The 13,584-nt window shown below is 39.9% G+C and overlaps 1 protein-coding gene across 1 annotated transcript in view; it reads right to left on the reverse strand.

The window, feature by feature from the left end:
- Positions 1-13,584, reverse strand: part of LOC104966351 (receptor-type tyrosine-protein phosphatase mu-like) — a 56,918-nt gene that overhangs the window by 37,711 nt on the left and 5,623 nt on the right. The window contains exons 3-4 of the mRNA XM_010795540.1: positions 8,988-9,189; positions 7,977-8,079 (exon numbers count right to left, since the gene is read on the reverse strand). Coding sequence (XP_010793842.1) covers positions 7,977-8,079; positions 8,988-9,189 — 305 coding nt within the window. The remainder of the gene's footprint in view (positions 1-7,976; positions 8,080-8,987; positions 9,190-13,584) is intronic.

Here is a 13,584-nt window from a genome sequence, read left to right on the forward strand (position 1 = left end):
GATGGCAGATGTTGCTTTTCTTTTTGGAAGTAAATCTTCATTCTCGCCGGTATTGTCCTCCTGTGCCTCGCTCCTTTTTTACCAGTGTTTTGATGGTCTGCAAACTAGCGGGGCGGGGCCTGCTGTGATCTGATCAAGAATGATTGTGATTGGTGGCTTGCTGTGCATGCAGAGCCTGCATGTCACTCACTCAAGTACCCCTGACATGAGAGCCACGCAAGTTTTCCTTTTTTAGCAAGCAGCAAAATAATTGTAACATGACGTGTTTGAGTTAATTTACCTAATTAATATCGCACGTCCTAAAAAAAAAAAATGAAAAAAACTTCCCTGCGATGTGAATATCGCGCATGCGCATATCGCGGTTATCGCCATGACACGATATATCGTTCAGCCCTAGTCTGGCGGCTCCGCAAATGAGGAAGAAAATGCATTCAAAATGTTTGTAAGACCACAAGGACCCATTTCTGTATCTGTATAAATTCGTTTTTAAAAAGGGCTATGAACTTGTTCTTAAAAATAGTTTTCCAATTACATGTCTATTTTGCAAACGGCCTTTTCAATCATTGCGATTCATATTTTTCTAATCATTCCTTTCATTGCCATATAAAAGTAACAATGGGTCGGGTTTGGCAGGATGTAGAGCTTCGATGACCCTGTACCTTTTCCCTCTGCCAACATTATTAGAAACAACAAAGAGAAGAAGAAATGTGCACTGTAGTGGCTGTTCTCTTAAGCTGCGTAGTCACAGTACAAACAGCCCTGGAGATGATCAATTGTTCCCCGCGGTGGGTACTGGATGATTAAGTGTCCCCTTGTGTGTACAGCATGTGCTCTTTAACCCTATAGTTTATCATAAGGTGCTTGCAGTGTCATTAGAAAAAAATCCCCCTTTGCTCTGGGTGGGTGTGTCCCAATTCCTCAGAGCCCTCCTATTTAGTGCCGGGAAGGGATGTGATGAAATATTTAATCCTGCAGAGAGTCTGCAGGAGAAATCAGCCCTTAATTACTGTCTCCTATTGAGAGCAGAGGTCAAAGGGCAGGAGCTGACGGTACGTGGGAGCCCCTTAAGTAGCTGCAGAGCGCCAGATAAATCAGTGAGGAGGCCTCAGCCAAATCACTGTACATCTGATGTGGGCAATGATGAAAGTCTTTCGAGTGATATCTGCTGTCGATCATAGAGCTGTACCAATCAGGTTTAACAGATACACTTTTAAGGGTCCTAAGAAAGAGGCTCTATGTTTTTTTATTCAGTGACGCCGTATTGAAATGATAGCCCAATGTTCTGGTTTTGCTTTGTTGTAGCATTGCACACTTACCAATAGCTTGCACATATTGGTATTTTATATTCCAAATCAATCTGCAGATAGTGAAACTAAAACAAGAGCTGGTTCCCTCCTGGGGGGCTTCTAAGGATATGATGATGTGGCTGTGCCATGACTTAATGAAAGACACAGTGTGAATGGTTCTGCTTTTCCTCGGGCACAATACCAAGTGCCATAGGCTATGAGGCTCCAAGGGGTAAGAAGTGTAATGTGGAAATCTACACCACTGCTTCTCTTTCACAGAATATTTACTGCGGCAGGAAACTAAAGACTAGCACACAATGAATTTGCAATTTAATAACAATGTTTGGTTGAACTTTGTAAGTGATTGCAACAATAACACCGCAAGGCACCTTTTAGCAGCAAATTGCTGTATGTAAGCACACTTACACTGCGTTTGAAAATCATAATAGTTTCACCTCAATTGCTTATAACATGTAAAGTGACTAGCGATCTTAAAATGCAATTATCTCCTTTTTCTTCGTGATTACTGCTGTCATGTTAATGTGCCTTTGAGCAGATGACACCTTGTCACCTCATGCTGAGTTCACAATCTACATTATGAGTCATTTTGACAGACCAGAGTCATTTAGTCATTTTCCTGATTTAGTGTGAGATGAATGAGCAACGAAAAAACAACAAACAACAGATGAGCACCAATAGCTTGATATCAAGAACAAAAAAATACTTTGAAGCTGTTGTTTCATTTGATCTGATAGCAAATAGACAATCACATGATCCGGTGGTAGAAGTACTTAGATCGTTTATAGAAATAAGTAGCAATACCTCAGTGTATATAAATACTTCAATATAAGTAAAGGTTTTGCATTTAATATTTTGCTAAATTTCAGTTTTATACTTCTATGCTGTGTCTCTCCATGCTTTAATGTTCAAAAAGGTCTTTACTTTTCTCATACTGCCTCCCAGTCTGCTCTGACCAGCTGGCCAGCTCGGTTGTGATTGGTCAACCCGCTTAGAGATGTCCCGCCCCTAAGCTTATCACATACAATTTGTTGGAGTGCTAGCCAATGAAAGCGCGAGTGTTACATAATGATGTCATAATGTTATTTTGGCGGTTCAGGCGGGGGGGGGGAAATTCACTCTGCAGACCATTTGCATTCACACACACCTATATAAACACACTACAGGAAAGGGAAACCCAAAAAAAGCATAATAGGGCCCCTTTAAATATTTCAGTAATGTACATTTTTCTGCTATATTTTCCATAAATATGCCGAAATACAAGATCTGTTAGCACTGCTCTGAGGCTAATCCACAGTGTTGCTAGACACGTGATGAACAGGTTCAGCTCAATGCTAGGTACTGCTAACAGCCAACTAAACCTTTAGTTCACAGATTAAAAGAAAAACCTCCGGAGAGGAAACCCACCGCTCACACACGCCTCTGTGAAAGGTGCATAATTGTATTTAATTCAAAAATTGCTGAAATCCTCAACCTCTCTCCCCGAGCAGAAGATGGAAAGACAAAGGGAGGAGAGAGGAATGAAGAGTCTACGAGCAGAATGGTATAAGCTGTGTCTGCCAGAGGGTTTGCAGGGAAGACCTGTGTTCCTGCAGAAGCGGTGCAACCTGAGCTGACACCAATTAGGCCTCCTCCAGCCTCGCTGCCCGATAGATTTCAGCTCTGCCGCCATGTGACGCCAACCAATTATGGCGGATTGACTCGGAATCGACTGGATTGTGACCTGAAACTCAGATTTATTTTTCATGAGGGCTGATAGGGGAGAACTGCGGGCTGTTTGAGTCGATGAGGGAAGGGGTATGGGGAGCATTTCAATCACTGTCTCTCTCTCTAATGCTAATCGGTTGGCTCTATATGCCTACATGTCTGATTTAAGAGCGGTTGTAAGTAACACACATCTCCTGACCCAGCATCCTTCTTCCACGAGTCTGCCTTCTTACTCCTTATATTTCCCTGGTGTCCATAAAGCTATAAAGCAAACAAATTAGAAAATGCAATAGATTACGTTTGCCATTAAAGTCGTAAAAAGCAACGAGTTGTGTCACGTTAAGGCACAGCTATTAGCGTTTGCCATGCCGTGATCAAAGAAAGTTAGTGCTTATTTTAAGACTGTAGAAAATCACTTAACTGATTTCAGGCCATGGTTGGGCACAGATAATCTGATGGTACTACAGAGGAGCTCGGTTTCCTCAATATAATACTTTCAACGCCAGAAGCTGCTGTATTTTGCTGTTTATGTATATGTGTTAAAGCTAGCCCAAGGCAAAGGTTATGTCAGAATAAGAGAGAAGGGCTGATTTAGTGGTTTGAACGATAAGGAAAGCATCTCAAATCAGTTATTTCTTCAGAAGCATGTGAATATTTATTTTGATGCCATGGAGGAGGCGAATTTCCCTGACGAGGGGCCATTGCAAACGTTAGTTAAACACGACATGACTGATAGACAGTTCACTAATCCTCTTAAAGGAACAGTGTCCCCTCTGGTAAAAATTGTTCCCAGCTGCGTGTGTCGTCCCCGGAGATTAGAGAGCCAAATCCAAGTTGGAAATGTTATACCGATTAGCAATTATACGGGAAAATGAAGAATTGACTTCCTCCCTCAGCAGTGACAACGTCTGCCTGGAAATATGATTTGACTTCAGCATGACTGCAGGATGATGGAGTGAAACGGACATTTGTCGTCTGTTACGTCTTGGGTTTTTTATGAGCTACCGCTATCGTGTGATCTTGCAGTGAGTTCCCCTTCCTGTATTACAGCAAAACATCTGCTGCTCGAAACTCAAATGTCTGGAGCTCTATTACCTCGCAAACCCAATCAGTGTGCAAGATTGCGTTATCAAATCAAGCCTCATGCTGCTTTGCTCTGTGGCGCTGCAGATCAGTGTTCTCCCTTGTCAAATCACTACTTCTTATGGGCTTTAAAAAAAAACTGATTTCATAAAGTGTTCAATTTCAAAACGAGCCTCCCACCACTCTAGAAAAGTGATGGCTCCTTTTGAAACATGGCAGCACAACATTATATCTAACTATGGTGTGGAATTTAAATTATATCTATGTTTTAGAGTTTTTAGACTAATGGGACTCTTTCCAGTATTCTAGCTCAAGAAACAATTTGGAAAACATCTCGTTATATGCGTCTAAAACGTCTTAATCATGCTTTTTTCAAACCCCAAATCCAAAAGAAGATTAAATATGTTGTAATTTTTGGAGCTGTGGAAATTCAGGAGGCCAAACATATTATCATTTTTGGCCACACAGCAGATCCCAACAGACTTGCCACACTCCTCTGAATGAAAGCTACTTTATAGTCACCTTAAATGTTCAAAGGCATCGCGTGTCACTCGAGGTGGCGGTGGGAAAAAAACCTTCAAAAGCCTGCTGGTATCTCGTTTTAGGACTGCATCATAATCTCTCCTGTTTGCTGCCCTCCACCACCTCTTTTCTTTTGCAATTCATATTTTTTCCAGACATCAGGCGTGCACATGAAGGCAGCATACCGACCTTTATGTCCTGCGAGATTTAAGACAGAGGGAGGAGGTGTGGAAAATAAATGTGTACCTGAAAACCCCTAAAGTTTAGAAGTGGGGAGGCTCTGCTGTGATCAAAGCGCGCCTACATTAGTTCTGAGTTGTTCTTTTCGCCATGTGCTGAACTCCATGTGATGAATGATGGTTAGATTGTTTTAATGGATCATCTTGAGGGATTCATAAAACATATATGATGCTCAAAATAAAAGGTATCAAAACACATTATTTTCTCTTTATATAATAAAAACAAGCTCTGTCACTGAAACAGTTAACCCTTAGAGTGACTGGAGCCTACACTCTTCCATAAGTGGGTCAAAAAGGACCCGTATTAGAATAATATGTGTTTTTATGCCGTTTTTGTTAAGAAAAATCACTTGTATAATATGAAGTATTATATTTTGGTTCACACTAGAAATATGTTATATTTAATATTTCACTATTTTAGACATTTTTTTTACATTTTGAAAAAAAAGAAACGAAATTCCATAGGAAATGCATGCAGGTCATTTTTGACCCACTTTTGGAAGCTTGGGGTAGTAATACAAAAACTACAATTTCTTAAAATGTAAATTTAAAATGTGAATGGTATGTTATCCAAAACATGTTTTTTGAGGAATAGCTGGAATATTAAATGATAAAAAAAATGTAATTACAAAGATACTCAAAGAAAGCCACCTCACCGGGTCAAAAGATACCCACTTATGCATCTAAGGGTTAAGAGGTGGATCTTCAACTTGGGGTCACATCTCCAAAGACGGATCTCTGTCATCTGGTGGCGAGGTGAGCGTGGCTTCCAACGGTACACAAAAGAGGAATCCAGCATGCTAATTAATGGAAGCTCCGATTCACGACACTCTGTTAATTATAATTAGGGGTTTGTAATTAGCCCACTGAAAGAATGGCAGCATGAATAAGGCCTTCTGAATTGTACCTGCGAGGAGATTAAAAAGCGATCACTCTGTCTTTCTTGCTCAGGCCTCTCTCCATTTGGCGCCGGGGCATTCATCTGGGCAGCTGCACATACGGTAAACATGAGCTGACAAGCCTGACTAAAGATCTCCAGGCTGTAATCTTTAAAGGACTCAGATGAGGTGATAGTGTAAAATTGAGTTTTACAGGGAGCAGCGTTTATCACTCCTCATATGAAGGGGCTAACCCCCTCTTTTAGGGTCCCTCTGTTGTGCTATTTTGAGCTTTTCTTCTTTCCTTTAATATTGGCATAGACAGTGCACTACTGCTAACTCTCGTGTTTGACTTAGGAACTATGTAGAAAGGTATATCCTTATGTGTGCTTTAAGTTGAAAGGATTCATTTTCATCTTTGAAAATGTGTTTGCCAAAAGATAAGATCAATACCACACTCTTATCTGTTAAATATGAATCTGTCTACCAGCACCCCTGAAGCGAGCTAACGGCCCGTCCACACGGCGGCGTGCGTTGAAGCTTTGAATGGGGTGACGTCACACTTTGCCGAACTGCATTGTGCTCACGTTGCTTCGCTTTGCTCACGTTGCTCGCTTCAAAAGTTCAGCAATGTTCAACTTTTGAAGCTTCGACCGAAGCGTCAGCCAATCAAATCATATGACAGTACAAGCTCTAGCCAATCAAACCGCTGCTTGTGTGTCCGGGGCGGGAGATTCATGTGATTGGTTGTTGGTCGACTTTCAGACACGCCCACCGGTAAGCTTCAACCATAGACTGTATGGCGCCGTGTGGACGCTGCGTAATTAACATGTCTTGTTTGTGCTGGTATCTGATTTCCTGTAGTTCCAGGTCTAGTTTAACCTAATTGTTCTATAGTTTTATATTTACACAGAAAGAGTGTCTTCAAAAAAGGGAAATTTGTATTTTTCCCCAAAAATCTTCCTTCTTCAAACTATTCCTGTAATGTGTAGAGTTCATTTGTACTCAATTTGTTATTCCTTATTCATTCAATAATGCCTTTTTTCGGATAAAATAACTTTCTTGATATACGAGAACATTTTATTTTAAATTGTAGTTCTTATACGTGCTATACAAAGAAACATTTGAGGTGCAATACAACTATATGTAAGGTTTTGGTACAGAAAAATAGACCTGAATAATTTAATCTAAGGCTGTTCAGATTCGGCGTCCGATCGATCGGAGCATCCCTAATATTAATATCAATGGCTGACAAGGAAAACACATTTGAACCCAAGCTGTTACCTGGCAACAAAATGCTAATAAACAGGAAGGATAAGCTTGAATTCTAGGCTGCATTGACAGAATAAGCGTAACAGCTAATACTGACTAACAAAAAGATCATCAAGAAAGCAGTTTTGCTCCCAGAAGCCGACGGTGGCCTTGGGTAAACCAAAAGTGATGACATTTGCCCAACAGCATGGCATTTTCTGTACACAGTACAGCTGCACTGCTTCCCTAATAATGAGCAACAAATGCAGCATCAAGCGGGCAGAATTCCTTCGTTTCGCAGAAAGCCTGTGGTGGCTCGGGGTGGGCAGCCCGCTACATAAAAGACTTGTAAAAGGAAAGAGATCCTGAAGCTAGGCTTGGCTGCACCGGGTTTTGTTCTCATCTTCAAAGGGATGTGCTTCTTTTTTCACAGGATCAAAATCCACAAACAAATAAATCTGAGAAAATGAGAAGCGTACAGTAAGCTACTGAATATCCTGGCAATTTCCCTGCACGGTGGGGTATTGATAACACAAGCTCTTTGATAATTGCTGTTGCTGATGGTGGTTCCTGGTGTTTTAATGTGCTGTTTTGTTGTTGTGTGGTGCGTGTGTGGTGCGTGTGTGGTGCGTGTGTGTGTGGTGCGTGTGTGGTGCGTGTGCCTGTGTGTGTGTGTGTGTGTGTGTGTGTGTGTGTGTGTGTGTGTGTGTGTGTGTGTGTGTGTGTGTGTGTAGTAGTGTGTAGTAGTAGTAGTAGTAGTAGTAGTAGTAGTAGTAGTAGTACGTAGTAGTAGTAGTAGTAGTAGTAGTAGTAGTAGTAGGTAGGTAGTAGTAGTAGTAGTACGTGTGTGTAGTAGTAGTAGTAGTAGTAGTAGTGTGTGTGTGTGTGTGTGTGTGTGTGTGTGTGTGTGTGTGTGTGTGTGTGTGTGTGTGTGTGTGTGTGTGTGTGTGTGTGTGTGTGTGCGTGAGTGAGTTCTGATTGTGAAAGCTTACCTCACGGGGGCCCCTCTGCTCTGGGCAGGTTTGAGCAGTACAGTGACGGTGCTGTCCGTTTGGTTCAGAGAGGTCTCCTGGTCATACGCCGGCATGGAAGGAGCTAAGGAGAAAACACATTATGGGGTCTTTACTACACTGCAATGCAAAGGTTCAAAACAGTTCAATTTATGTCTGCACCATGTTGTATAATGAGTCATTCAGCTCGGCAGTAAACAGAAATAAAAAAAAATTGCTGCCAATTTTCTCAGTTTTACACTGAGCACTTACTGCCTTTTCCCTTTACAGCACCATAATTTAATCATTAAGTAGAGCAATAACAGAGGAGTGAAACATTTGCTGCTGTCACATATTCCAGCATCTTGCCAAAAGAAATGCTTTGAATATGTGAACATAGATCTCAATATAAAAATGTGCAAACTAAGAAAAATTGCCAACACGCCTCACGTCATGATCTAAATCAAGCCATGGAAACTATGGCACATTTTGTCTTTAAACAATTGGACAATGGAATTAAAATTATTTAAATTTCCAGAGAGAATAGCATCAATATTCAACAAAACAGCACCAGAATTGAATCAAGTAGGGCAATAACTGAATCAAATAAGAAAAATAAATATATTACAAGGCTTTGTTTAATACTCCATCCTGATTGGTCAATTACAGAATTATGTGGTCTGTTATTTCTGAACAGTTGCTATGGACGCAGTTCTGATCATAGACTCCAGTGGACATAAACACGTTTTTTTAAACAATATAATGTGTTAAAATAATTGATTTATTCAGCAATGTTGGTTGATTTCACAATAATGACCCACTCGCTTTACTTTAATCTTTAACCCTCCGGACAATGCAAGTGAAATGAGTGCTTTCTTTCTTTGTTCCAGTTATAATCAAGTTCCATATTCCTTCCTCACATTTGGACCTAAATAACTCCAGCGGCAGTAAGTGCTCCACTACTTATTCCACTTCATCCACACACTGAGTGGCCATGCTTTTGACCCGACTGACCTGAGATCTTGGTGGTGAACTGGGTGATGATGGGGGGGCCGTAGCCCTTGGCGGTGCTGGCGCGCAGGGTGAAGGAGTAAGTGGAGCCGGGGTAGAGGCCTGTGAACATGTGGGTGGTCTCGTTGCCCAACTTCACTACTTTCCCACTCTGGTTGGAGAGGTCAAGCTCGGGGTCAAAGGAGCTCACTGCCTTGTAGGAGATCTAGGAAGGAAGGAAGGAAATGATGAATATTCAGATGGCGGCCTCTGTGGCTCTGCACTGAGAAGGAAATGTATGCATGCAAAGAAATTGTTTGATGTTTTATTTTACGAGGCATCCAAAAGGCTAGGCCAGCTTAAGCCATTCCACTCATGCTAAGGAAAAGTAAACTTATGAACATAATCGTAAAAATAGATATATTTTTTTAAACATTGTCTTTATTGATTTTTCCAATACAAAAACACAACATAAAATTAGGGCGAGAGAAATAAAGTGAAATAAAGGATGTGGAGGGGTTGTTAGAAAGCTTTTAGAGTCATAAACACATACATTAATCATAGAGAGATACAGAGCACCCACAATGTTCCTTATGCACTATTGTTTACATGCACATCATTCATAAAAGTGAATTTTAAAAAAGGCCTCTGCAACTTTTCGATCCATTGTTCCACTTTCCCCTCTGCTCTATTCAAAATTCCTACAGAAAGCCACAACATAATTCTTCTTATTGCAGAGTCTTATGTTCCTGCCTTCTTTAGGGAGCTAAAACCAGATGATTGTCAGCGGCAAAACATATTTACTTGCCATCAAACTCAGCTTTTGTTTGATGGCGTTGAAAATCACCCACACATCATCTTAGCTCAACGGCAAATATGCCATCTGTGCACCATGACATGGATTCTGGTGCTGCTGTATGCAGCTAGCTATATTTTTGTTTTGGTATTTTGAACTTTCTATTAACTATTCAGTATTTTTGTATTTTCTTTGAGCTTATTTCTGCTGGGGGATGGTAGGAAAGGAGGGGATTCATTTGCACAATTATTTGTGTTATGTTGAAGAATTGCTAAATTGTAAGAAATTTAGAAAAAAAAGAGTCTTATGTTGTACTATTACATGTTAGACTCTTTTATCCAAAGGGACTTACATACTCAATACTGTGAACAACCCCCAAAGGAGCAATTTGGGGCGAAGTGTCTCAGGGTCACAACGACATGCTGCCTGCAGTGGGGTTTGAACCTGTGCTCTCCTGATCCCAAAATCAACGCACTAATCCACTGCGCCACAGCCTCCCTACTACTTCTACTTCTTTGTGTATATGATTATAAAAAAACTACCGAAGCTATACTCCGCTTATTACAGCTAAATGTAAATGCAATAGTATCTGCAGTACTAATGACGTTACCTCATCCTCAGCTGTTCTTCGTGTTTAAAACGAAATAGTAACCGTAAGCGTGCTAACCATAGACGGATGGTTAACATGTTAAACACTATACCTGCTTAACATCAGCATGCTAGCATTTTAATGGAGCATGTTAGCATGAAGACATTTAACTCAAGCAACTGTAGACTCTCAGTATTGTCTTGTAATACACTAGGCATGATTTATACACAAACATGACATGCTCATATGACACCAAACAAGTGAACTTTTGGAAAAAAACATATTGATTTTTTGTTATAATGTAGTCCAAAACAGAAAAGTTTTTAATTAGTTTCTCTGTCTCTGCTGTTCTTTTCAGTAAAGCCAAATGCCACAGAGAAATCTTTAAAAAGTCTTATGTTGACATAAGTAGCTCTCTTTTTTTTCTGTGCGAGCTTCTGACTTTATGTCAACAAGGCTTTAAGCTGGCATTTCAAAAAATTAGCGAGGTATAAAAGGTCTGTGGAGAGGAGTTGTTTCATAACAGCTGTTAGTCTCTACTGTAAAAGTCAAAGCTGACGCAAGCCTGTGGTTTAAAGGAGAGAGGAAATACATTTAATGTATTCCTTGCCCATTAATAAACACAGGGGGCTCTGGAGGGAGGCATTAAGGTGAGTGTTTTTTTCTTTCTAATATCCATTTTGAATAACTGTAAAGTCCCACTTTAAGAAAATGCCTCTGCTGGTAAAGGAAAACCTCCATTATAATTCCAATTAAGAAACACAAAAGGACTTAGGAGTGCTGCATAATTTGTGTCCATCAAGTTTTGAAATGCTTCGAGGCCTTCTCATTTAGTCTTTGTCTGGGAAACGAGTCTGTGATGCCAAATCCTATATCATAACATTTCAGGGAGAGGAATTTGAAATGACTTGTCAACAGTGGGCACATGGACAGGTTTTAACAATTATAATGGAGCTGACAGGAAAAATTATGAAAAATATTTTAGCAAATGAATTTGAGCTGGCTTGTAACTATTACTCAATCTGCTATATTAGGCTTTTCAAATCACATCGGCTTACATTTTTCTATCCGAGGCAGGAAAATGTTGAATTTATTCAGCATTCATAAAATATAAATGCCTGCATAATCTCCAGCACCTTTGCTCGTACAATATTGAAGGAAGCTAACTGTTGATGAGGGATACTGTGTACTCTGTTCTCATAAAATAAAATGGAAAAGAAAACCCACCTAAAGTCTGCTTAATACTTCTATCCATAAAAGATTTCTAACCTTTTCAGATAGACCTACGGTAAATATTAATAATCTAAATGTAAGTTATATGAAAAGGCTGCATGTTTTATAAGGATGTTTGTCTAAAGGGAAATTGCATGATACAAAATAATCTTTCTGGAAAAAAATAATATTTTTGTTTCCCTACAAAAGATAATGTTATTTTCAGCTAACAACAACATCAATAAAATAAACAAAATGCTTACTCACAAACATTACAAAATATGACTGATAAACAAGGAATATGTGGAGAACCTGCAGCATGCCTTTAAAGAGAAACAGGCTCGTGTCAGTCTGTCAATGAAATGGCTCTCGAAGAGATTGGTCAGAAAGGAGTGGAGCTGAAATCTCTTTGATATCAGGCCTTGTCAGACGTATTTCACTTTGAGTCCTTTGATAATGTCAAATCAAAGCAAGGTCTTGACTTATAAGAAGCAACTTCTGGGGAATACCGGCAGAATGGTTTATTTGTCTAAACCAGTGAGAGTCAGACTGTAGCGGTGTGAAGGGGACACAGCTGGAACATGCAGCTGCTCGCTATACCTCATTTGTTAGGATGATATGAATATCAGTCTTATTTTATTACAAAGCTGATTCAATATAATGTCAGGATGTTTTGTAATATTTAGAAAATCTACAATGATGCTTTACTGTATATAAACACCAGGTATTTAAGGTAGTGCTGACATCTCTATCCATCTATGGGCATTACAAATGTAATTAATGAATTTCCCTATCTTTCCAAATCGTAAAAAAGGACATATCATGCTTATTTTCAGGTTCATATTTGTATTTTCTGATGATTACTTTCTTTAATGGTCAAAAAGGTCTTTATATAGAAGCGTGAATGTTACATAGTGATGTCATAATGTTAGGGAAGTAAACAAAGGAGTCCAATGGAGGTACCTATACCTATACAACCTATACAACCCACTAAAGGAAAGGGAAAACTCAAAAAAGCATATTTTCAATGTGCCCAGTGTCTCCCTTCTAACTGAACATGATAGAGAACTCCTTTTCTCCCATAAAGCAAACAAACTAAACTAGCTTTTACCATTGATACCCCTAATTGATAATGGTTCACATAAACAGAAAACTTCAGACTGAAATTAATAACCAAGCAGGGCCTCGTGAAAAATGTGTTATTCGAGGATTATTTGTGACTTATAGCTCACTTCAACTCGACTGTAAAGACTTACACAGAGAGAAGTGATTGCTGCAGCGTAGGAATATAATAGCCTGTAGTGGGTATTTTATAAAGTGAAACACATTTGCCTCAACGTAAATATGAGTGAACCTGACAAAGCGGCATTGCAAACCACGCCATTTGCTCTGAAGGCTTTTCCTTGTTCCATGAAATTTTAAATAGATAAACAACTGAAACATGTTGCTCTAGAAGAGATTAAGTGTGTGGTAAACCTACCGCTTTTATAGACATTGTTTTCCTGCATGCTGTCGGCACCTCTAAGTGCTGCACACAGTACACAACACACTGCCTTGTTATTCGGAGGACTTTAAGACTTTCTGGCCTGGATTGAAATGTCTGTGCCGAAACAAGAGTAATTCATATTTCATTCATCTGATAACAAGGCAGTGGATAGAGCAACCTATACAGCGACCCTGATTGCATCTCTTTTACTATTCAATCTGCGCTCGTCGTATGAAGAACAGCCCCGTCAATGATTGCTAACCTAGTCAAAATATCAAGCGTAAGCAAAGGGCGAACAAGAGGGAGAATCAACAGAGGAGAATCAATCTTTGGGAAAAGCTGGAGGATTACTTCCACCTTAAGCTGGTTAAGATCAATGTGTACATATACCGCCTGTGTGTGTGTGTGTGTGTGTGTGTGTGTGTGTGTGTGTGTGTGTGTGTGTGTGTGTGTGTGTGTGTGTGTGTGAAGACTGTTTCTATTATTCAAGACTCAATGCAGCTCCGAGACACGAGTGGAAAGGGCCGTTTGGAGCCTT

Source organism: Notothenia coriiceps, unplaced genomic scaffold (assembly GCF_000735185.1).
Source record: "Notothenia coriiceps isolate Sejong01 unplaced genomic scaffold, NC01 NC01_scaffold00037246, whole genome shotgun sequence".
Lineage (NCBI taxonomy): Eukaryota > Metazoa > Chordata > Actinopteri > Perciformes > Nototheniidae > Notothenia > Notothenia coriiceps.